Genomic DNA, 24,658 nt, shown 5'->3' with positions numbered 1-24,658 from the left:
GTTTCATATGTTTAGTACCATACGTTTAGTACACGAATATATACAATATCGAACATAGACAAATATTTTAAGAATAAAATACGTTGTTTTGCACCTTCATTTTAAAAAAATACATATAAAATCAGCTTTTACAAATATAAAATGGGCTTAAAGATAGATCATGAAGAGACCTATGCATTGTGAAGAAGAACAAGGAGAAAGGAGAAGAAGGAGAGGAAAAGGGTTCTGGAAAGGGGAGAGGGAAAGTGCGACAATGTAACGTTGATGAATGAAACTTGAAAGTGAAAGAGACAGAGAGGGTGAGAGAGGAAGAGGGAGAGGGATAGGGAGAGGAGAGGAAGAGAAGGTGAGAAAGGGATAGGGACACGGAGAGAAAGAGGAAGAGGAAGAGGGAGAGGGAGAGGGAGAGGGAGAGACGGCAGTGATTGAAGAAGATAGCAACTTGAAAGTTGAGCTCAAGACAAGGAGATTGATGAAGGTGGAGGCTGATTTGTGTGGTGAGATGGGGGAGGGGGCTGCCCTTTTATAAGGGCTGAGATGAGGGAGGAGAGAAGAGGAAGGAGTATGAAAGAGAGAGAGGAATGTGAAAGAAGAGAAACTTAAATGTGTAACAGCCCAAAAAATGGATAAAATTTCAAAGGAATGTGCCAACGGACATTTCAAATGGTTGTTTTTGTTTTTGTATAGTTCGAACGCACGCAAGCCATTTGGTGCCGTACAAAACAAATGCACTGTAGGGTACGGTAGGAAAACGTACCATATATGCATAGAATGCAGCCCTGCATCAGGGGTAGCATACTGCTGCATTTGCAGTTTCCAAGTGTCACCTACATCTTCTAGACACTTCACAGTCTGCTGCCCACTATGCTGCTCCAATCATGTTCAGCCTAATCCAAACTCTAGATCTGCGTTTGCTGCTGCTGATCCCATTCGGATGCTGATTGCTCTATTTCAGGTACGACACTTTCTCCAACTCATACCCTTTGTCTCAGTCCTTTAAAGACACAAGAGTTTGAGGTTCTTTATTCACTTTGCATAGTGTGCTTACGGCATTAAGCATAGTATCTATTCATTCATCATTATTTGATCTTCTGTGTTCATTGTCTCCGAGTTACCCTAACCATATTGAGTTCTTTTATTAGTGTGTGCTTTGTTGTACAATTGTGTTTGTATTCTCTGTTCAAGTATTCCTTTATAGTTATTCAAGTATTCCTTTATAGTTAATGTACAAGTTCTTTCTGCAGACTCATAATTTAACTTTTCCCAAGGCATATTGTCCAAAAATTTAGCATATTTTATCACATGGATATCTCTATCCACAGCCCACCCAAACAAAAAGCTGGTTGTGTTTAAATCACTGCCCTCAAAGGATCAAAACTACGAACTAATGAGCCACAACAAAGCAAGCATGATGAGAGCTGATGTCATACAGGCCTTTTCCCATACTAGGTGGATCTATAACACAATAATGTTTTGCATTTTTAAAGTAAAGAACCGATCAGCATTGTCGATGGTAGGAAGCTTCAGAAAGAGGGAGACACGACTGATGATTGATTTTTTGTGGCTACCAAGCAAACAATTCATGACAAGTCAGCCTTAAACAAGAGAGATGAGACTTGATGAGACATTCTACAACCTTCATGGGCCATACATAGTTGCATTCGTACTACATATGGACTGGTTCGTTCCTTATGGTTAGTATTGTACCATACAGTACATATTCGTACCAAAAAATAGACTTTTTTTGCCCATGAAGACTGGGCCATACAATATCTTCCAACTTCCAACAAGAATGAAGAGCCTCCCTGTCTATCCACCCTACACCTGGCTATTTTGTATGACGTATAATGTATGATGCATTACATATACACTCCCATCTATCTACTCGTAGCACATTGCACATGAGGTTTTGCCTTGTTAACCTCATGTATTCATCCTATTAGCTCATCCTATTAGCTCAAGTGACATTGATGTTTTAGCTCTAAAGATGTTTCTATCATCCGTAGTCCAAAATAACCAAGTTTTCTTTTTCGTATCAGTATCATACCGTACCCTATAAAATCTTTAGATAACATTTAGTACCATATTTTATCATACTCTAACATATCGTAACTTTTGTGCTTAACAACCCTAGGGAAATAGCATGTTATTCACCGAATACTCCTCACCACTGAGGAGGACTCAGATGGCCAGATTAGATGGCTTAGAGGAACAGAGATTTCATCAAACTTCTTGCAGGCAACGGAATCCAGGCATCAAGGCAATATTTGCCTCCCTATTAACACAAAGGACCAGCTATGGAAACTTTCCTACCACAAGGATAACTCCCTTGATTGCTTTAGAAACTGTCAGAGACTTTCAGGCACCGCACTGGAGACTGCAGCCTGGCATTAAAGATCCAGGATTCCCTGTGAAGTAGGGATGGGGGGATGATAGTCACTTCAGATGTTGTAGCACGATGGCCTACCTCAAGTCCAACTCTATGATGTGCAGAATATAATCACGTTTGCCTATCAATTTGGTTCACTGTCAACAACCTCTCATCCTGCTATGGAGTTCAAGCTGGAAGATCAGCATCCGGATTCTGGCTTGGCACTTCTGGAAGGTGAAAAGCAAACAAGAACAGTAGCAGGAAGAAGCCTTTCGTCACAGGAGCCACAAAACTCGCTTAACTCTGTCCTACCATAAGGTGTACAGGAGCTTCTTTCAAATTGTTTGCCTTAACTTTTCAACACACATGCAAAACAGACGTGTGCAAAAGATAAGGAACAACAAAGCACTGAGAAAACAGTACAGCTAATATGTAGTTATGCAAGCTATTGACAATCAAGAACAAGCAAAGAATAGTTTTCCCTGAGCTACCTGCAGATTCTCAATATTTCCAGATTGTGCAATAGGGTATGAGATCCTCCAGTCGGATGGATTCAAATTTTGTGGAATGTCATCAGGTGTGTGTTTCAGCTGGATTGGCTCTCCTAACCTGTTTGTGAATGTCATAAATGGTCGTAATAGCAGAACCTGTTTCATTAAAAACCACTTAAGACTTTACCAGCTATAGATTCTAGAACCAGCACATAAATTGCTTTATGTACGTTTACACTGCAGATTGTTTACATTACCTTTGTTGGGACACTTTGATATGGGCACAGTTTTGTCAATACAAAAACCTTGTAATGTTGTGTGCCTGTTTCATCTAGAGCTCTTAATTCTACATACCCATCCTGCAGTTTCCGGAAAGGCACATGTAATGGTCCCAGCAATTAATACATTTCATATAACATATTTTAGTGAAGAGCAAGTATTACCGCTTGGTTCAGAGGACCTAGTGGAGTAGCAGGTGCAAAGAAGGCCTTGTCTCCGCCTGCTAGGGCGGCAGAGATACCCATCTTCTCAAAATTTAATGTTGATATCATTGTGTAAGGTCCATTCATTTCTTCATGTTTTATCAATTCCAACACTTTTTCATGTGTGTTTGCCTTTGAATCACAACATACTTGAAGTTTTCGATGATCCTTGAGTTCTACAAATTTGCAATGCAAAGGTGCAAGATTTTTTACATCCAGCCAACAGGGAACATAAAATCTCATTCTCTTTGCAACTAGTTCTTTTCCACCTGTGCAATGGTCAATGAAGACTTGAAGCACTCTGTGTAACAGCAAAATTTCAATGGATCAGTTGCACAAGCTTCACACTAAGACTGATATAGCAAGTTGCTACAAACCTTTTTCTAATGTTCATCCCTAAAAGTAATACAAGTTATCACTTATTCCGCCTTTAAAAAAGATGTTTTCATTTTCTGCGGCAAATATGAGCATTGCCCTTGACCAAAAATTAAGAATCCCACATGTACCTTCCAGTATTATAATTTCGAAACATTATGTGTCTTGCACCTTGCTTATGAGGGTGGGAAATTACTACAGGAGCCTGCTCAACCAGAAGAAAATAGTGAATAAAATTTATCACTTTATCAAACACAAAGTGTTGGTACATGATTGCACATTTATTTTCTTCCAAGACAAGGAATAACACTTTAAACACCAAAGAAAAAGGAGCGCAGTTCATATCGTACATCGTCTGGCTGCCAGCCTCCTTGAGGGATCCAACTCAAATGTAACACTTTTCTGATATCAGCATAGAATACTTGAGCTTCTTCTCCTGCCTTGATCACTCCCCTCTCTCTCACAACCATTCCCAGTCCAGGGCATTTCTCCAGGATAATGTACTCAGAAGCAACCGGAAGAAAGTTGTAGAGTGTCAACGGTGCAGTAACAACCATTCGCCAGTCTTTCAGGGACTCTAACTGAGAATTCATTCCAATATCTTTTGCTTGAACATCCAGGACAAACCACAAAGTTTTTCTGTATTCTGAGCTAGAACCCTCCTCCATCATACAACCTAAGAGCTGTTCTGCCTCCACAAGTGACCGAAGACTAACCTGTGTTAAAGTTTGCCAATTTGAATGTTGTTCACTTTGACCTCTACAAAGTACTACCTCACTCCATCTGAACGTAGGAGCATCACCATTTCCTTCATGCGGCTTGATTTGAAGCATATAATCAGGACTATCTGGTCGTAAACATGCAATTGGAAGAGGTGCACTTTCAAGAGGTTTTAAGCTTCCCAACACCAATGGATCAGCACCATACTCGCACACTTTGCCTCTTGTACGGACCCAGCGACGCCGCCTTACTAATGATGTTGCTCCTTTAGAACTTTCAGAAGAAGGCCAATTTAATGTTTTGAAGTCAAATCCATAAAACCACCCATCCTCATCTGCAGCTCCTGTCTTGTCAACTTTCCAGTTGTCTTTCCATTCCCAGCCTAGAGGCAGTTTTGGTTCAGGGAATTCCTGCAATGTCCAGGCCGTCATTTTATACCCTTTAATCCATTATCATGTAAGACCTTGATAACTTAATCTCTTGGAGCACTAAAAGGAAATCTCTCCCAATTAAAATGAGTCAGCTGATGGCAATGGAGAAATCACAGGCAAACATTGCATCAAAATGTAATAGAGCAATGTAAATAATATACATATTCAGAAAAAAAATTACTTCTCACATTTTCAATTCTCATAATTCAATACTATTAAACTTTTTGTAAGATTGAAGAATGTACTTGGACATAATCAGAAGAAGCACATCCACAATTTTCAAGCCTGCAGATATGAGGATGTACAGGGTTGTCATGCTTACCTTATCTTGGGGTAGTTTGTGAGCAAGATTCCTGTGTCAGATTTTTCACAAGCAGTGTGGACTTGGCGACACTATCATCGATGGGAGCTCACAAATAACATCATTACCTGATATATATAGACTGCCAAATGCAGCCATGCCAAATACCTATCAGATATTTCCAATGTAGAGACTCTCTGGAGAGAGATTGTCCATACTCTCCATGGGAGATAGGATAGGACACACAGCAACCTGAATACTAAGAGGAGGAGAGGAGATGCTTTTCTCAAGATCTGGGATTCTGGCTTCTTTCACTTCAGCCACATATGGTCTGGCACTACACACCTCCTCATCAGTTATATCTTCAGGCCCCATAACAGATTTTCATCTTTATTTTGTATTTTTATTTTGGAAGTCCCTTACAGGACAATTTGCATACTGTACTTTGCCTTGCGTACCTTGTCCCAAGAACATTTACTACAGTATTTTCTTATCTCAGAAGAAAGAAAGCATATCCACACTTTTATCCTTAGCCATAAGATTTCTCTCCTGCGACTGCTGAGTTAACATCAGGCAGGCAACTACCAATATTAGTTTTCCTCAATGAAAGCCCGGACACCACTATTTTGGGCTGGCCAAGTATCAGCTGGCACATGAAGAGCAGAAGAAGCCTTTCAATAGCTCAAAGCAAGAAAAGCCAAGCACCAAAGGGCATGCCAATGAGGAAGAGAAGCTGAAACCCGTCTATGACTCACATAAAGCCGTAGTTCCTTCAATTAACACCTGGTCTTTTCACACAGACACAAACAGAAACCTCACTCCCTTGCTCAACAGCAGATTGGCCCCGAAGACCGGCGCCCCTCTCAGTATTTCTTTATCAATTAAAAGATGGAAAGTTACAAAAATGAAATGTTCCAAAATACATAACAAGTGAACAGTTGATTTTCATCTTTTCTGAGTAAATCCCAGCTGCATAAGGACAATACAGCATTACCAGATCAACACCCTTTTAGGAAAGCATTTTCTGTAACCAATACTCAATGATTCATGTGCAGAATTGCAGTCTGCAAATCTATGAATTCATTGTTCTTATTGTCCAGCATTTTCTGTGACCAATACTCAATTATTCATGTGCAGAATTGCACTCTGCAGATCTCTGAAGTCACTGTTCTTGCTGTACAGCATGTCCAGCATTAAAACAATCCCACAAACAGCACTAAATCAGAGCTGAAAAACCATGTTCCTTCGATGGAATCAGCCCATCATGCAAAACATTTCCTCTGAGAATAGAGAGAGAGTTTATCAGAGGGAGCAAGCTCTACCTCCGTACATGAGTCAAAAATGAAGTACACTCCAAACTGCAACAATCTACCCTCAACTCCTCAAAACTTCATTCTCAGATCTGCCCCTAATGCCTATTACCTTTTCTTTAATGCTCTCTCTCTCTCTCTCTCTCTCTCTCTCTCTCTCTCTCTCGGGAATTTGTGCCACATAGCATATATGTAACAATTTTTCCATTTAAACCTTCCGTTCTAAAATTCTCCATGATCGGTACAAAAATTAACCTAGGCACAAACCAAAGAATTAATCCTCATGCAAATATGAAGATAATGACGCAAACAGATTCTAGGGTCCAAAAATAGTAACTCCCTAAATTTTAGGAATGGTGGCCCCTACATTTCTCAAGTTGTTCTAAGCAACTTTTATCATTGCAACCACATCAAAAAGTGTAATGTGGCTCAGTTACAGTGACTTTTATTCCATGATTTCTCACATGTGCATCGTCTATCTTTGGCCAAGCTCATTGCCCTACCACACAGCCCCAAACCACTAGCATTCTATTCCTCAATGCCAATTCAATATGGAACTGGTCCTAAGGCTCAAACAAACCATTAGTCAAATTTGTCCCAATGGCTACCTCTTCTGGCCATGAAAAGATCCCACCTTATTCCAAGAGAACTCTGGGGGTAAAAAGCAACAACAACTAAAGAAAAGAAAAATAAAATATTTATATAAGTAAATAAGGAAAGAAATTGCTAAAAGTATCACCACTTGGTGACATAAGCACCTCACTTCAGAGTTCAATCCACTCTGAAGTCAATAGCATAAGCTCTGACATGCAGTGGAGGGAATAACATTAAAGCAAGCACCTGCATGTGTGATAGTAGCCCCACCCTGATCATTCCTTCAAAAATCTTAAGAGTACACACTGTAGTAATAGCCACAACACTCTTGGAGGTCAACTGTTGAGAAAGGGAAAAACCAGTAACCAACTCAATAAGCATCCATTTAATAGATAGCATGGACAACAACTTTTATATGAGAGGAGTCCAGTCCTTCCTATGGAGCTGGAGCTCCTGCAGCACCACTGGTGGAGACCTCTTTCTCCAATTGTGGGGTCCTGATCACTCTACCTTCCTCGCAACTTTATCTTTTCTCCCTAGACTCAGGCAAGTCAAAACATGACCTCATTTCTAATTTTCTTTCAAATCCAACAAATTCTAGTCAAGAAAATCTATGACACTAAGTTCTTTGAAGATCACATGCGAATCTAAGATATAAAGTGCAAAGAACACAAACATAAGACATTGTGAGCAACAAAGGAACGTGCACTGTGAGAGAATATGGAGTAAAAGAGGTTGCCCTCACATATAAAGGCGCATAGAGGAAAGCCCTAATACCTAAAGTGACCATGAGCTAACCAGCAGCCAGACACAAACCCACTCAGGAAATGGTACTCAAACCCATAAGAGACTAGGATCACCTTTTAGCTTGTATCATCACGGCACCTCTTGATAACTAGAACCAATGTAAAAAGTGCTTTGTTTCACCTTCCAACTTATATTCCATCTTTCCAACTTGTTAACAATTTTACACCAATTCACTTTTGTTTTATGTTTCAGCTGCAAAGAAGCAACCAAATTGTCCTAAATTTTATATTAAGAAATAGAAACAAAGATAGCATATATTTTTCCTTCTTAATTCTTATTTATGTTGGTTAAAGAACTAAAAGAAGTGTCCACAAAACCTACATTACCAACCACTATCTGTTTGGTTATTTGGCATTGACACCCTGGCTGGTTCAAGCCAATAGATGATCTTGCTCTTGGTGTCCTTGGTTGCAATTGCAAGAGCCTCATCCAGCACATCTCATAACTTTATGTACTTAAGGATGGTTAAGTCCAAGTAATGCCTCCTAGAAGGCCTAAACATTTGAGTGGCATTTTCCTACACTCTAAGGCCTCGTGTTCAAAAACATAGCATTGAGGCACTACCTTGACTCTCTTGTGACTATGATCTCCTGACCATAATTGCTTTTTCAGCCTCAATTTCCAAAATTTACAATATTTTCTTGACATCTAACCATAATTTGCTTTTTCAATCTCAACCTCCAAAAGTTTAATGCATTCTTGGCTTTTATTGCACTTGTTGAAAACCAGTCTAGTTGTAAAATTAAGACTCTCCGTTCGGACCGAGGGGCGGAATACATGTCCTCTATGCTGAATTCTTTTTTGAAGTAGAAGGGCATTGTCCATCAATACACTATACCTTATACTCCACAGCAGAATGGGGTTGCGGAGAGGAAGAATTGGTCAATCATGGAGATTGACAGATGTATGCTGAAAGCAAAGAGCTTGCCACATAGTTTTTGGATGGAAGCCGTCATGTGTGCTTGCCATGTTCTGAACAAATGCCCCACCAAAGCTTTGAAGAAAATTACACCTTTTGAGGCTTGGAACAGTCAAAAACCTCCTATTGGACACTTTCATACCTTTGGATGCCTTGCATATGCACATATTCCAAAGGTAATAAGAAAAAAGTTGGATAATAAGGTTGTTAAATGCATTTTTGTGGGATATAGCAGTGAGAGCAAAGGCTACAAACTCTATGATTGTGTTTCTAAAAAGGTGTTTGTCAGTAGGGATGTATTATTTGATGAAAAATCAGGATTGTCCCTAGCTGGTTTAGACACATATCGGGCTGCCCATGATGTATTTGAAGGGCTGCTGCCCATTACATTTGGTGATTCAGCTAGAGTTTCAATAAGTAAACTCAATGTTCAGCTAGCTGCTCCTTTGGAAAATGCAGAAAATCAGCCATTGGCTGATCTGAATATTCACCAAAGTGCTAAAACTATTCTATAAGGGCTTATGCACAGTTAGGAGGCAAGACAAATGCCTAGATGGTATTTACAGACTATTAAAGATAGTCATCTGGATGCACCCATGGCTGGTCGTACTAGAAGGCAAGCTCGTATACATGATACTGCACATACCATGGAGTTCGTTATGGCAGCAAGCACCCTTAATGATGAAAGCTTGATGTTTTGAGGATGCACAATAGAGTGTGCATTGGATGGCACCAATGAAAGCTGAATTGGATTCTATCACTAAGAATCAAACATGGGATTTGGTTTCTTTGCCATTTGGGAGAAAATCCATTGGAATAAAATGGGTCTACAAGCTGAAACAGAATGCAGATGGATCCATTGACAAATACAAGGCAAGGCTTGTAGCCAAAGGCTATGCACAGAAGAAAGGCATTGACTATGAGGAGACATTTGCTCCTACTTCCTGCATAACGACCATCAGGTCTATGGTTGTTTTGGCTGCTCATTATGGATGGATTATGCATCAGTTGGATATTAAAACTACATTTTTACATGGGGAACTTCATGAGAAAGTATATGTACAACAGCCCATTGGTTTTGCAATTGAGGGCTTGGAACACTTGGTTTGCAAGCTAAAAAAAGTCTTATATGGTTTGAAACAAGTTCCTAGAGCTTGGTATGCAAAGATAGATGCTTTCTTGCTTAGCCAAGGGTTCATAAACAGCTCATCTGAGTCTACCCTTTACGTATGTAAAGGGGGGGGGGGGGGGGGGGTGTCCATGCTGATCATTTGTCTTTATGTTGATGATCTCTTGCTTACAGGGACACATACTGATCAGATTTCAGCATTTAAATAAAATTTGCAGCAAATTTTTAACATGTCAGACTTGGGGTCTTTGCATTATTACTTGGGCATTCATTTCATACATGATGCTAGAGGTATTGGGTTATCAAAGTCAAGATACATTGGTAAACTTCTAAAGAAGTTTGGCTTACAGGATTTGCAATCCAATCTGTACACCAATGGAACCTGGACTTAAGCTGTCATTACATGATGACAGTGATTTGTTTGATATTCACACATATGCTCCAACAGTTGGATGCCTTACTTATGCAACACTAGGCCGGACATATAGTTTGTAGTTTCAGCCCTAAGCAAATATATGCATCAGCCACGCATGTCACATTGGCAAGCTGTTAAATGTGTCTTCCATTACTTGCAGGGTACTAGATCTCTTGGATTGCTTTATGCAAGGGGGAACCACTACAGTTACATGCTTACCGTGATTCTGATTGGGCTGGTGATTATGATTCACATCACTCCACTAGAGGCAATTGTTTCTTTCTTGGCTCGTCTTGTATATCTTGGCTTAGCAAGAAGCAATCCATTGTTGCCAAATCGTCATGTGAAGCTAAATAAAAGGCAGCTTTCACTACCACAGTCGAATGCGTATGGATTACACGCTTGCTTGCTGATCTGGATGTATCTGTTACGAAGCCTACTCCTTTGTTCACTGACAATTAGAGTGCCATTGCAGTGGTACAGAACCCTGTGTTTTATGCACGCACAAAACACATTGAGTTACATTATCACTTTGTCAGAGAGGCTACATGTAGGTGATATCAGCCTTGTCTATTGTCCTACCACTAGTAATGTGGCAGACATCTTCACAAAAGCTCTTTCTCGTGAAAATTTAAAGCATTTCGCAATGCTTTAAATTTGATCTCCTTTGCTCACGAATGATCCTAGTGTACTTGATGACTCTTCACTCCATGGGGTTTTGTTGGGTATTTCACTCACGCCTCACTTACGCCTATGCTCACATAGGAGTATTAATGATCAGTAGGACACTAGGGCACTTTTTACTTTGAGTAGGAGAGGTTTTTTTCCCCATACTTATGGTATTATTTCGTATATACTTATGACACACACTTACGGGCACTTACCGTGTTCAAGTGTGAACACCCTCTACAACCCTAAGGTTTAAGGGTTGTACCTCGTACTTTCATTTTACACTCTTTCAGCTATTGCATTGGGTGTCCTACTTCACTCTCACACTGTCTATTGTTTTCTGTGCTAAGCTTCAATCCCGCCGTCCTCTCTCACAATCAAGGAGAGGATCATCTTGTCAAATGGCAAGGAGCTCACACTCAGAATTTTGTGTACTTGACGCACGGTTTTAACCATATAAAGTACTAAGTTCTCTCCTAACAAAGATAGTCCGCTCTTAATTATGGTTATGAAACAACTCCCCCAATTTCAATGTGCTCACCTTCACTATAATCCTTGTGAGATTCTCGAAGGTATGTGGATGTATCTAAATGTATCAAAGGACTATGATTCAATGCACACTAGCATGTATTATTGGATAATCTTTGAGGTACCGCAAATCAAACTACTAAGAAGATTAGTTAGTATCTTGTTCTCTGCATTTACCTTTGGATAGTTGTGTTCACCCACCAGCTCCCATGTAAGCCATTTGCACCAATAATTGTTACTAATGCACAGGTTGTCCCAACTAAGTGAGTTGTATACTTTGAGGATACAACTTGTAGCATTCCGTTCACACGTGCATTGGACTTTTGAGAAATAGAGCCGGTGATTCTATTGAACCATTTATCGCGAATAGTTGGTCAAGTGAAAGAACTACCCAAAGGCAAAGGTTACATAGGAGTCAATACATTCATCCCTAAGGATATTATTGAGGGCAATCATCATTCATGAAGGGGGAAGTGCTACATCCCTAGACATATTGGATAGGCACCCACACCATTGTTTCATATACCATGGCCATTCAATCACAAGTGTAAATGCGTCTTAACAATTAGTATGGCTAAAGGATCGTGAAACCAACCTTCCTCCTCAGGTTGGATTATACTAACCTGATTTAACACTAACTATAGCAAGTATAAATTCACATAAACTCAAAATGCAAATGTTACCACTTAATCTTGAACATTGCACAATCTATTAGCCCCACAACTTGGCTCCCCTTGTGGTGTTTATTTAACTTGTATTGCAAATGGATGGAGTAAAAATAAGATTCTTCAACCTCCTCCACTAATCTAAGTACTTACACAAACTCTTAAATTAATTTTCCCCTTGATTTCCTAGGAGATTCACCTTCACACATACTCCTTGAAAAATAAATTAGCCCCGAATTCAATGCTAGCTAGATGGCCTCTTGAATCCTCCTGAAATACACTGATTTCAGCATTGCAAATTCAAGTTTTAAGCCTTCGAATCTGGGCAAGCTTCTTGAGGTGGTTGTAAAATCCTAATTTTTGTTGTAAATTAGGTTTATAGCATAGATTCACCAAAATCTCCGCCTCCATTGGCTCGATTGCTATAAAAGTTGAAGCAAAGCTAGGAAACAATTGTAGAAAGAGAGAGGATGCTATGGAGAGAGAAAATTCAGAGATTTGTCACAAGAATTTGGTGAAATTGAGCTATTGACCTGGTTTTCTTGCCCCAAATGGAGCATCAAAGGTTGTAATCTTCACCAAAAACTACATCACTCCCAATCACAAGCCTCCCACTAGTGACGAATATGCAACCACTTTCACTAAAATGGTCTCCAATGGTTGAGAAATGGCCCCAAAGCATCCAGCAGTAGCCCAACCTCTATTTTCAACATCAAAATGCAAAAACAAAATTTTCCTTCTCGCTTCAATCCCAATTCAGCTTTCCCAAACTTGCATGGGCAAGTTTTGCCAAGCTTCTAAACTCAACTTCCAATAACATCCAGCCCATTAAATTAATTTTCTAAACATAGATTTTGAAATTAATTCAGTAATTATTTCTATGCCTTTGAAAAAAAATCTAACCAGCCAACAATTAAATTAGCTAGGCCAATTTATCGTGCAAGTGATCTTGAGTACTCATTAGCCCGGAATTGGCATTTATTAATTAATTAATGCCCATTCCCTAGTGTCATCTCACTAACACTAATGTCTAATTAAATATTTAAGACCAACTTTTGATACCCGCTACCACGTGGTACCTATCACACATAACCAAGTCAGATTTGCACATTTGATTAACTTTTAATAAAATGCTAAGAAAAGCAACAAAATTTCATGTCCTTGTGAGATAGGTCACCCCTTTGAAATCCTTGCAATTATCCTCAATTGCACTGCAACGTGCTAAAACAAAACATACCGCACTCAAATTTCCCAAAATGCATCATAGTAAAAATAACATTGGCTACTACTCCTTAACCATGCTAATATCAAAGACTCGCTGAAAATTTCCAGCCAGCATACATAAAACATACGACTCATAAAGAATCCAATACTAATGCTTGAAATCTAAAGAATGCATTTCTCATTAGCATATCTCAACTGTTTTGGCAAAATAACCATAGCAGAGCATAAACTAAGTACAAACCATGGGTGAATTATCAATGGCATTCATAAAACATGGTGCCGTCCACAAAACCAGTTGAATGCCACTAAACACTAATAACCATCACTGAAAACCAAAAGCCGATAATTAATCTCCGGTGATCATAGATTGTTGCATACCAATACATATTGATGCATTGGTAATCATAGATTGTTGCAAATGTATAGTTTCAAAGTTGCACTGGAAACCATACCCATCTGCATACCAACTACACTGACTAGTACATTGAATAGTGACCTCATGGCAAACATATAGTCAGTAAAGTACTGTGAGTGCACGCTAAAATACATCTGAGATCCACTATATATGAGGGCTATCCATCACTAGAGGAGTGGAAGTGTTGCCTCCTCCTTCAGCATTAGGCAATGCTCTAGATCCCTACTCTGCTGAAATTAACTAAGCTCGATCCAAAGTCAGCTCTGACTAAAAAGCTAGGAGGTAAACCTGCAATAACTAAGGATGGATTACCAAGTCATCCTCTTCCATCCACTTCTCATCCATTGGTGAATAGTTCTAAACTTTGTCAAATAGCTTCTGGAGACTTTACCTTTGATCTTTCTCTCTTTATGTGACAAAATCTACTTGGTTACCAGAATCATCCAACTCCTCAACCTCTAGTTGAGTTTCAGTAGATACATCCTCAAGCATATCACCATGAAAAGGCCTCAACAAGCTCACATGAAAGACACCGTGTATCCGCCAATGCAAAGGTAATTTCAATCTATAAGCAACATTGCTAGTTCTCTCCAACACCTGAAAAGGCAAATAGTATCTCATACTTAGCTTTGGATACAATCTCTCTCAACCTTTCATCTTTTTCAGCCTTGCCTTTTAAAAATGCAGCAACACATAATTACCCTCTGTAAACTCCAAAGCACGTATATAGCAATCAACTACCTTCTTTTGCTACTCTTGAGACCTCTGAAGAGCATACTTAACCTTTGCATAGGCTACACCCATGTTTCAAATTAGCCTCAAAGATCTTGTTCTTTGTGTGCAACATAAGGAGCACTTTCTTGCCACCTTCCACAACCTCAAATGGAACTTTGCCAATGGAAATATGCACGGTATTATTGTATGCAAACTCTACCAAAGGCAAATACTGCTCCCACTGTGACTTATGCTTAGATACATAGTATCTTAAGAGATCAAGGACTCTAGAATTTGCCTCTTTTCACTAATTATCTGTTTGCAGATGAGAGGAGGAAGAAAATTTCAACATGGTACCCATATTTTTGAACATGCCCTTCTAAAACAAATTGGTCATCTGAGGGTCTTGATCACTAAGGATCGACTCTAGTATCCCATGATAACACATTCTACAAAAACAAGCATGCCATATGATCAGCCTTTATCTTCTTCCTCATCGAAATGAAATTATCCATTCTCATCATTTCCTGTAGATGTTTTAGGAACCTCAAAAACCAATTCTATACCAATGCTCTCACAAGGCCTATCTCGAATAGGCAAGGAGTGCAATAAACCTAACATTTTTCCACAATCATACTTTGCTTTCTATCATATGATGTCTATCCTGACAAACTGCTCAACATCGTGTCTCAAAGAAGGCCAATAAAAAAAATGCTCCACTGCCTTCACTGTAGCATCAATCCCTTCATGTCCTGCACAGGAGTGCCGTATGATCAACCTTTATCTTCTTCCTCACTAGAATTAAATGGCCTTACTTACTAAACCTACAAATACTTATCCATATCCCATGATTTCTTGTAGATGTTCTAGGAAGCTCAAAGATAAAGTCTATAGCAATGGTCTCCCAAGGCCTATCTCAAATAGGCAATGGCTGCAATAACCCAACAATTTTCCCTATCATACTTCACTTTCTATCATATGATGTATGTCCTAACAAATTGGTTAACATCATGTCTCAAAGAAGGCCAATTAAAAAAATGCTCCCCTGCCCTCACTGTGGCATCAATCCCTCCATGTCCTACATGAAGAGGAGCATGACTCTTAGTGATCACTTTAGGCCTCAACTACTTTGTGAGAGACAATTATCCTTGCATCATCAAAAATCCATCTAAGAGTACAAGCTGCTCATGCCTCTAGCCATTGCAAAGCTAATCATATACATTTGCAAAGTTTCAATCAGCACCATACTAATCTTTCATGCCATCCAACTCAGTATAATGTACCATAGTGACAACCAAAATCTAAGGCGTGCCTAACAATGCATCAACCACCACATTCTTTTTCCTATCTACGTGCACAATTTGAAAGTGAAACATAGATTAAAAAAACATCCATCTCATCTCCTCCTGCTCGACTGCACTTACCCTATAGGATGGATTATTAGGTGAACTACCTTCAAGGATAAAATCTATGCCATGATCTTCTAACCTTTTAGGCTACTTCGAAAGTCACTGAGAAAAGCAATCAGCATACATTTTCAGAAATGAGATGCAATCCTTCCCTAACTTTGACACATTCCCAACATTTTCATTATTAACCTAATGCTTAGTAAAAACCAAATATACTAAAAAGTGATTTTTCATTCCTTTGTTTGGAAATGGTAGCATCCACTACAAGTAGGACAGATTTCCCTTTCAACTTTACATCCAACGTATGGATCTTGTCCTTATGTTGAATAGTGATCACTTTAGCATGCGAATCAATCACAGCATGCATAAGATGTCAACCACGCATACCAAGCAAGACATCACAATTCTCAAGCAGAGCAATAAAGAACTCTTTGCTATCCACATATCCCTGAATGTATAAACGAAGCTTTCCAATGAGCAGTGTGACACGCTCTGCATGGACCATGTGTGGCATATCCATTTCTCCCATGGGTCCCATCTCATCCTCTCTAATACCTAGACGGGCTGCCATGTCTATAGAGAGAAAATTGGATCGTGCTTCATTGTCAAAGAAAATTAAAGCATGCTGATCTCTGACTTTTTCCCATACTCTACATAGCTTAGTAGCATCATCATTGGGCTAATCACTAACAACATCTAGCATCAATCCAACTGATGTCTTAGGCTTCTTACCCTGGGGATTTCCCCGATTTTTTGGATTTTCAGCTTATTACCTATTGGGACAGTCCTTAGCCACGTGACCCCCATGTTCACAACAAAGCATTTATTTGTAGCCCTTATTTGACTAGATTGTGCAATTGATTTCCAACCCTTCCCTTATTTTTTTGACATCTTTTCAAGTTTATTTTCAAGTATGCCCCTTTTCTCAGCCTTTGACAACTTCTTCAGCTTCTCCCCGCTTTGTTGAAGCCCAAATCTTTACCATGCAACAATGCATCAGCTGTAGCAACAATCTCTATGAGCTAAGGCATCCTTGACCCAGTGGATTCAATGCAAAAATTCTTAATTTCCTTAGGTAGCCCACATACATACGTTTCCACTTACTCTTGCGCAGGAAGTGGACAACAAGAAGTTAGTGACAAGAAGTCATCCCAAAACTTCTTATTACACTATTCCAAGTTATTGCAATGCATTAGATGAAGCTTGTTCCAAGTTGTCATCATGTCCACCTCCAATGTACAAGTCAACCAATTCAATGCAAACATTTTCTTTAATCGTAGCCATGTTGATAGTACTCTACCTTGCATTAAGAGCGTAGACCACCATTGCAATCCATTTCTCTTCAAGAAAGTGATTGCCTTTCGAATCTTTGAGAATTCAAATAAGTCCCCCCTCCCCCCCCCCCCCCCCCCCCCCGCCCCCCCCTCCCCCCAAATAGGCTGCATCAAACTACTAAATAAAAGTCAAGGCTTTCAGCCTATCATGTGCACCATAGGACTCAAACTTTACCCCTTTTCCACCTTCATAATGGTCTTTTGCTACCTCTTTTGGCGTCAAGTTGCCATACACTAGCTACTGCAAAAAGGGTGCCCGATGTTGGCTCCTCTACATGGTCCAAGATTTCAGTGGCCTCCACCCCTTGCAATATCGACCCCTCTATTTGCATATTGTCCTCATCTATATCAGAACATTGCTTCGATCATATACTCTCGCACTTCGGAGAGCTGAAGATATAACGTACCACCATCGAGGTTATCGGCGGTTGGAATAAAAAATTACATGTTCAAAATCATGCATAAGAGAGATTTAACTATTGTGACATGTACCATGTCGTAATACAATTTAAAAAAACATGAGTTCTACAACATGACCCATACCAAAAGAAGCATTTGCATGACCAAAACTCATTCCTTGCGTCCCACAAGCACTTGAGGATGCAAATGCACTACCAAACATGCCACTTTGTGCCCAAGGTATCATGCTAATGCTACCATACATGGGGTTCTCATATTACTAGCCATACCTAAATACATTGGCCCTTGGCATACCATGCATTTGTTGTTACAAACCATAAGGAGTCGTGCCATACTTTCCCGTATGTGCTCCCGAACCTACCACAGCACGGAAAATAGTGCCACCACCAAAGTATCCTAGCTGCCCTATCATTACATGCATGTCTGCCTATCCGAAACCCCTTAGATTGGCACTACCAAGATGGCCTTGCATTTGGGTATCCAATTCCATTGGTACCATTTACTTTTGCTCATCCCCAACCCTCCGTGCATTTGCAAGCTACAGTGGTTGTCCTTTAAAAGCTTGTTGCTACCCAAAGGCCTTTGAAATAACATCTTCTTCTTGGCCTTGGTGTCGAAGAATTCAAAAATCTCTCAAATTGTGGATCTTTGGCCAATTGAACTAAGATATCAAGTGGTGCCTTCAATCAACCCTTAAACTCATCATCATATTCTTCATCTTCTTACTATTCATTAGCATCCTGTGGCTTGAAGGACCCGCTCCTTGGTCAACAACCACATTTTCTCTTTGTTCTCTATGTTGTAAGCCTATTCCAAGATTACATATTGCATTTTTCCCTTAATTATGTGCATTTTAAGAATGAGATGCATCATCATTGCTTGATCCCATCTCACTGTAACATGGCATACTTGTTGTAAATGCTCAGCTAAACATAATTGCAGTACTTGAGCAAAACTTCTAAACTTCAATCATGTGCCTCGAGCCCACCAAGTCAACGGATTTGATGGTTTCTTTAACTTGTATTGCAAATGGATAGAGTACAAGTGAGATTCCTCAACCTCCTCCACTAATCCAAGTGACTCTTGCTATCATAAACAACTAGCAAGATCATAAATCAATTAGCCCCTTGCTTTGCTAGGGGATTGACCTTCACCCATACTCCTTTGGAAATAAATTTGCCCTAAATTCAAAGCTCGCTGGCTAGGCTCTTAAAACCTCCTAAAGAAAACGAATTTCAACACTGAAAATTCAACTCTGAAGCCTTAAATCTATGCACACTTCTCGAGGTGGCTGTGAAACCCTAATTTTTAGTGTAAATTAGGGTTTACAATAGAAATTCACCAAAATCTCCATCTCTAATGGCTGGATTGCTGTAAAACTTGGCCCAAAGTTAGGAAATGGCTGCAAAAAGAGAGAGAATTCAAAAATTTGTCATGAGATTCTAGTGAAATTGAGCTATTGGCCCAATTTTCCAGCCCCAAATGGACTCACAATAGCAAAGGGAGTATCAAAGGCTGTAATATTCAAGAGAAAGTGTATCAACCACGATCATCAGCTTCCCGTGGTCAAAAATATGCAGCCGCCTTCACCAAAACAATCTCAAATGGCTAAGAAATGGCCCCAAAAGCAAGGAGCAACAGCCCAACCTCTCTTTCCAACAACTTCAAAATGCAAAAAACAAGATTTCTCTTCTCCCTTCATCCCCAATTCAACTTTCCCAAACTTGCATGGGCAAGTTTTGCGGAGTGGCAACCTTCTAAGCCAAATTTCCAACATTATCCATTAAATTAATTTTCAAAATATAAATATTGAAAATGAATTCGATAATTATTTTTTTGCCCAAAAAAATAATCTAACCAACCAACAATTGAATTGGCTAGGCCAATTTATCACTCGAGTGATCCTTAGCACTCATAAGCCCAAATTTGGCATTAATTGATTAATTAATGCCCATTCCCTAGTGTTATCACTAACACTAATGGCTAATTAAATGTTCAAGGCCAACTTCTAACACCCAATACCACCTAGTACCTATCAGGTATAACTTATTATAACTTTTGCCTTTGGCACCAAACTGATATCTACATATCCTTCGTCCCTGAAATAATTGATGTGCGCCTCATATGTGCAAGTTACATTTTCACATTTGATTAACTTTTAATCAAATGCTAAGCAAAGCAATACAATTTCACATCCTCATGATTGATAGATCGTGTAGTATGAATGGGTTCTAGTTCAAGATTTCTGCAAATAAGGCTTAATGCTCTAATTTTCATGGCCTCTCTCATGAGAGATCCACTCTTGGACTCCACAAATAATTTGCTTCTATGCTACAAGTGGTTTGCTTACAAGTTCATTGAACCAATATCAACATAGTTGTCTATGTGCTTGTAGAGCCAACATCTATATTGTTTGTCAATGTCAACCTCTAGGTATCTTTCAAAGGATAAAGATCCATGCCATAATGATACCCCTTTAGCCCACTTCTATTTGTGACCTATACTTGACCTTTATTTTTTATGTTTAGCAAGCTTTGTATGCCATCACTAGGAGAGCTGAAAAAATAACTTATGGTAAAACAATGTCCTGTTGATGAAAGGTGCAGATTTGGTACTAGGAAGAGTCCCTCTGAGGGAAGAAATATACAAGATTTTGAAACAAAACCATGAGAGTTCGTATGGAGGATATCTTGCCTTCAAATGCACCCTCAAAAGATATTGCAAGAACCGCACATGAGGCCTAGCCTCCAAAAGGATGGAAATCATTGGTACAAATCATGATTGCAGTGTCAAAAAGTGAGTAAGAGGATCTTAAAATATGCGTTAAGGATTCCATTTTGGCTCATAATATTTTTGCAAGAAAATTGTTGGTCGAAGATTTGCCAACGATTTTCTATGTTTCTAAGGCCTTCCAGATGCTTTGCAAGGGATTGCAAGCTGTTTAATTATTCATTTCCGATGGAGGTTTCAAGCTTAACTAGAATAAATTATCCCTTGTCAGCTTATTACAGAATGATTTAGCTTCTGTCACCTAGCAATCCAAGGTTGTTAACAAGGGTGAAGTCTTCAACAACTAGGAATTCATACTCGGAACGGAAGTCTCTTGGAAAGAGAGAGCCCTGATTACATCATAAAGAAGATTGCAAGGCATGTCAAGCATTGGGCCTATACAACCTGTTCTTTGCATGTTCAGCTCCAAATAGTCAATTCTATCATCTTGCATGTAGTCAGATTTGATCTTCCACTTGGATCCTGGAACTAGTTCTCTCATGCAAATAGTGAAAATAAATAGACAGTACAGAGGGCTAGATCTCCCTAACCTGGAACTACAACTTTTTGCATCAAGAAGCAAGTTTAGTCGCATATGCAGATCGATTGGGCTGTTTCTTTGAATTATGGAAATCAATTTTGCAGAATATAGGGACTCAAGCAGCAATACTTGATTTGCACCCAGGACTACTAGATGACTCTTAGCGTGAGAGCCTTTAGGACCTCACAAAAACAAGGAGGTAAGAGGGGGCTCTAGCATGGGGACAGGACTGGAATGGTATTGGGATGGGATGGGACTAGAATGGGAAGCTAGAAAATAGCCATCCCCTGTCAGTATGGTTTGGCATTACAGACCACCTGATTGGCTGTACACTCAGCCCTTGTATTAGAGTCTCTCTTGTAACTTTGATATACTATCAAATTCCTATACATGATCATTTTGTATATTTACTTAGCAGTGTTTTCTGAGGCCATCTCTTTCCCGCTTTTCTCTTCTCTTAAAGGAGAACTGCATTGCAAAATACTAACCTTCAATAGCCTCTGTTATGCACTAAGTTCTTCTAAATGGATTCCTTTAATACTCTTTTAAGGGATTCATAACCCTTAGGAACTTCAAATTGATAGAAGTATTTCAAAGATAGGAGATGTATAAGAAATAATTGACAACCACAACAGTACTAGCTTCATATTCCAATAGCAGCAGCAACAACAATGCAAGAAATAAACATGAGGTGATCACTATTCTTCAACGTCAGTAGCTGCACCATTTCCTGTGTTTGAAACTTTTTACTGCAGTCCTTAACACATTCTTACCTGGTTTGGGCAAGAATAGTCACGTTTGCTCCAATGTTTCGGATCCATAGGTAGAAAATGTCCGGGCCATGTGCTTCCCCATCCAAGAAGAGGCTGATAGCGTTCATTTTCAAAAACTTCCTCAGTTTCACCCTTGCTTGAGTCAGAGCTGCCTTTGTCCAAACGAGTGCTACTGGCAACAGTAAGAGGATTTGAGTCCCGTGCATTTGTGTTTCCGCTAGGTTGTGTTAAGCATAGAGCAAGATCGACAGGAAAATCTGTAGCATTTACCACCACGATCAATGATCTGAAAATAAGTTGTTTTTTTCCATCATCCAACACCGTTTCAGTAGCTATGGTATCCTGGCCTATTTGCCAGCAAGCCGCTCTTGCTGCATAATTCAAACCAATGTCAGTCCAACATTCCCTACTTCTATACGAGACCTGGATCATTCCTGGTCTTAAACTTGACGTGAAGGATGCCCTGGAAGGCTTTGTGTCTTTTTCAAGTGTCTCAGGAAAGAAGTGGATACCATAGCTGATTTTTCCATTAATAATCTCTTTTTTCGTGTCCTGTATGTTGACGATAGAAATGTCAAAACCTGCATAACTAATGTGGTCAAACCTAGGACAACATGTTTGCACATGAAGATGTTGGATTACCTCAAGTTTGTCCGGCCATACTAATGGTTTACTTTGCATCTCATACACACAAATAGGTCTAGATTCATCCTCTCCTTTTCTTTCCATAGATTTATCTTCTTCAGGTGACAATGTGAATGAGCAGTATCCAACAGCTGATCCTGTTCAGCAAGCAATAAGTTTTTTAAAAATATGCGCGACCAATGTCATTCTTCAGAACAATACCGTGCAGTACAGGGAAAAACTAGCAGCGATACCTGTTGCAAGTTCTGTCACCATCATCTCTGTTACACATGGTTCCTGCATATTCCACACCAATGCCCACTTGTAAGTACTAGTAGAAAGTAGTTTGTGAGCATAGTAAACTCTCAGTACCATTCTTCAATACAAATTCTGAATCAGTAAAGATTCTGTCAGTATCTCATCATACAATGAAAGCATGAAGCATTTGCCTTGTGCAATTAAAAAGAAAAATGGAACCTTAGTTTCCACAAAACAGAGCACCCCAGTTAGGGTTCATATCCACCAGCGTCTGATTACTATCATCCAATGTTACAGTACTAATTGGACTAAAGCATTGTGGATGTATGTCCAATGCTACACAGGATGCAAAAAATTCTTACACAATTTCAAGGCCTACAATTAGTGTTGAGACTTGAAACAATACGCTTCAAACACTTTGTCTCTTACTTCAAACATTAAGGGCTTGAGGGAGGCAGCAGAGATCTTGGGTGTAGAGAGCACTTATATGCTTTGTGTTGGCAGGGTGGGATTGTTTCTCAGGGAGAGATCACTAGATACTTCAAGTATCCCATTAGGTTGGATGTGGGCCCTCAAACATTGCTCGATTCAGATGTCTTCATGCATTCATGATGAGTTTATGTATTGGAAATCTCAGGGCTGGCTTCTACATGCGAACCTTAAGGACTGGCTTTGAACACCCAGATAACTTCCTGACATGATCAAGCTTTAGCCGCTCAAGTTGGTTGAGGATAAGATATGGGTGACCGAGAAGGCAAATAAAGTTCAGTCTTCTTGGAATAGTTAAGCTAAGTGGCATGATCAATTGCTTCAATTGTGGAGTTCTAAACTTTTATTTGGAGGATTCTTATCAAGGATCTCCCCAAGCCTCAAGGGGATATGCTGCACCATCACAAGATTACCGATGGTAGATGTGTCTTCTGTACTATATGTGACGAGACTCCTGCTCATCATTTTATTTCTTGCCCAATTTCTAGAGAGGTCTGGAATTTCATTCCCAAGTATGGACTCAAGTGGCACATCAACATACAATCATCCGTTCCTGCATTTTGGGCAAGATGCTGTCCAATTCTCATCTTTTCTTCTGTCATTTGCTCCTTTTGATCCAACATCAAGAGCCTTTCCTCATTTTTTTGAAAAGTAGACCAATAAATAAATAAAATCAAATCTACATAGGATAAATGGGCCAATGGTGGAACACTTAACAACATACGGTACATATGTCATTACGAATTCATACATTTTTCTGGGCCTATTTGGGCCACCTGGCCTACGAGTCCTCAATCCCGTGTCCCGCGTTTCCTACACCCCCCGCCTTTACTCCTGCGCATTCCACCTGCCTGCATGGCACTTTTGAGGGGCTAGGAAGCCTTGGATACTTCATGCCACCCCCTTTTCCAACTATTCACTCCCCCCCCAACCCTCTTTGGATTCCTTCCAGCTGGCAGCCCTCTCTTTGACCGTTGACCCCTGTTTGACTGTTTGAACTTTGACCCTTCTCTCATCCACAAAAGGTGCTCCTCTCCTCCATGCTTCCACACCAATTCAGCAAGCACTTACGATTCTCATCTTCCTCTCTTGGATCTTGATTCTTGAATGGACTTGTGATTTGTCATTCTCGAATCTCACCTCCCATCCCCTCCTTCCTGCTCCCTATCAAAGCATTTGCCATTCTCAAATCTCATCCATGGGTCACACCCTATCAAAGCATTTGCCATTCTCATCTCTGATCTCCTCTCTCTCACTCTTGCTCTTTCAACTTTACCCCAACCGTCGGGCCTCTCGAGTCTCCCTCCCTTTCTCCAATTTCAAGAGTCGAGACTCAAGCATCTCTCTCTCTCTCTCTCTCTCTCTCTCTCTCTCTCTCTCTCTCTGTGGCCTCTTTATTCGTCATCGGCACCATGACTCGTGAGAACCACGAGGCCTTCAATTTGCATGCGATCCATGTGGAGAGCGATACAAAGAAGTCC

The 24,658-nt window shown here is 39.9% G+C and overlaps 1 protein-coding gene across 5 annotated transcripts in view; it reads right to left on the bottom strand.

Annotated features, from left to right (window-relative positions):
• The window catches only part of LOC148032288 (pleckstrin homology (PH) domain-containing protein), a 242,042-nt gene that overhangs the window by 60,379 nt on the left and 157,005 nt on the right, over positions 1-24,658 (bottom strand). For all 5 annotated transcript variants that reach the window (XM_087682928.1, XM_087682929.1, XM_087682930.1 and 2 more), the window contains 8 exons: positions 22,685-22,727; positions 22,449-22,588; positions 21,807-22,358; positions 4,070-4,849; positions 3,851-3,924; positions 3,306-3,645; positions 3,120-3,221; positions 2,863-3,018 (listed from right to left, as the gene is read on the bottom strand). In XM_087682928.1, the coding sequence (XP_087539054.1) occupies positions 2,863-3,018; positions 3,120-3,221; positions 3,306-3,645; positions 3,851-3,924; positions 4,070-4,849; positions 21,807-22,358; positions 22,449-22,588; positions 22,685-22,727 (2,187 nt within the window). The remainder of the gene's footprint in view (positions 1-2,862; positions 3,019-3,119; positions 3,222-3,305; positions 3,646-3,850; positions 3,925-4,069; positions 4,850-21,806; positions 22,359-22,448; positions 22,589-22,684; positions 22,728-24,658) is intronic.

Source organism: Lygodium microphyllum, chromosome 8 (genome assembly GCF_053477565.2).
Source record: "Lygodium microphyllum isolate KBCC chromosome 8, Lygodium_microphyllum_v1.1.10, whole genome shotgun sequence".
Lineage (NCBI taxonomy): Eukaryota > Viridiplantae > Streptophyta > Polypodiopsida > Schizaeales > Lygodiaceae > Lygodium > Lygodium microphyllum.
Note: the sequence above shows the minus strand (reverse complement) of the source record. Positions and strands in the feature narration are given on the sequence as shown.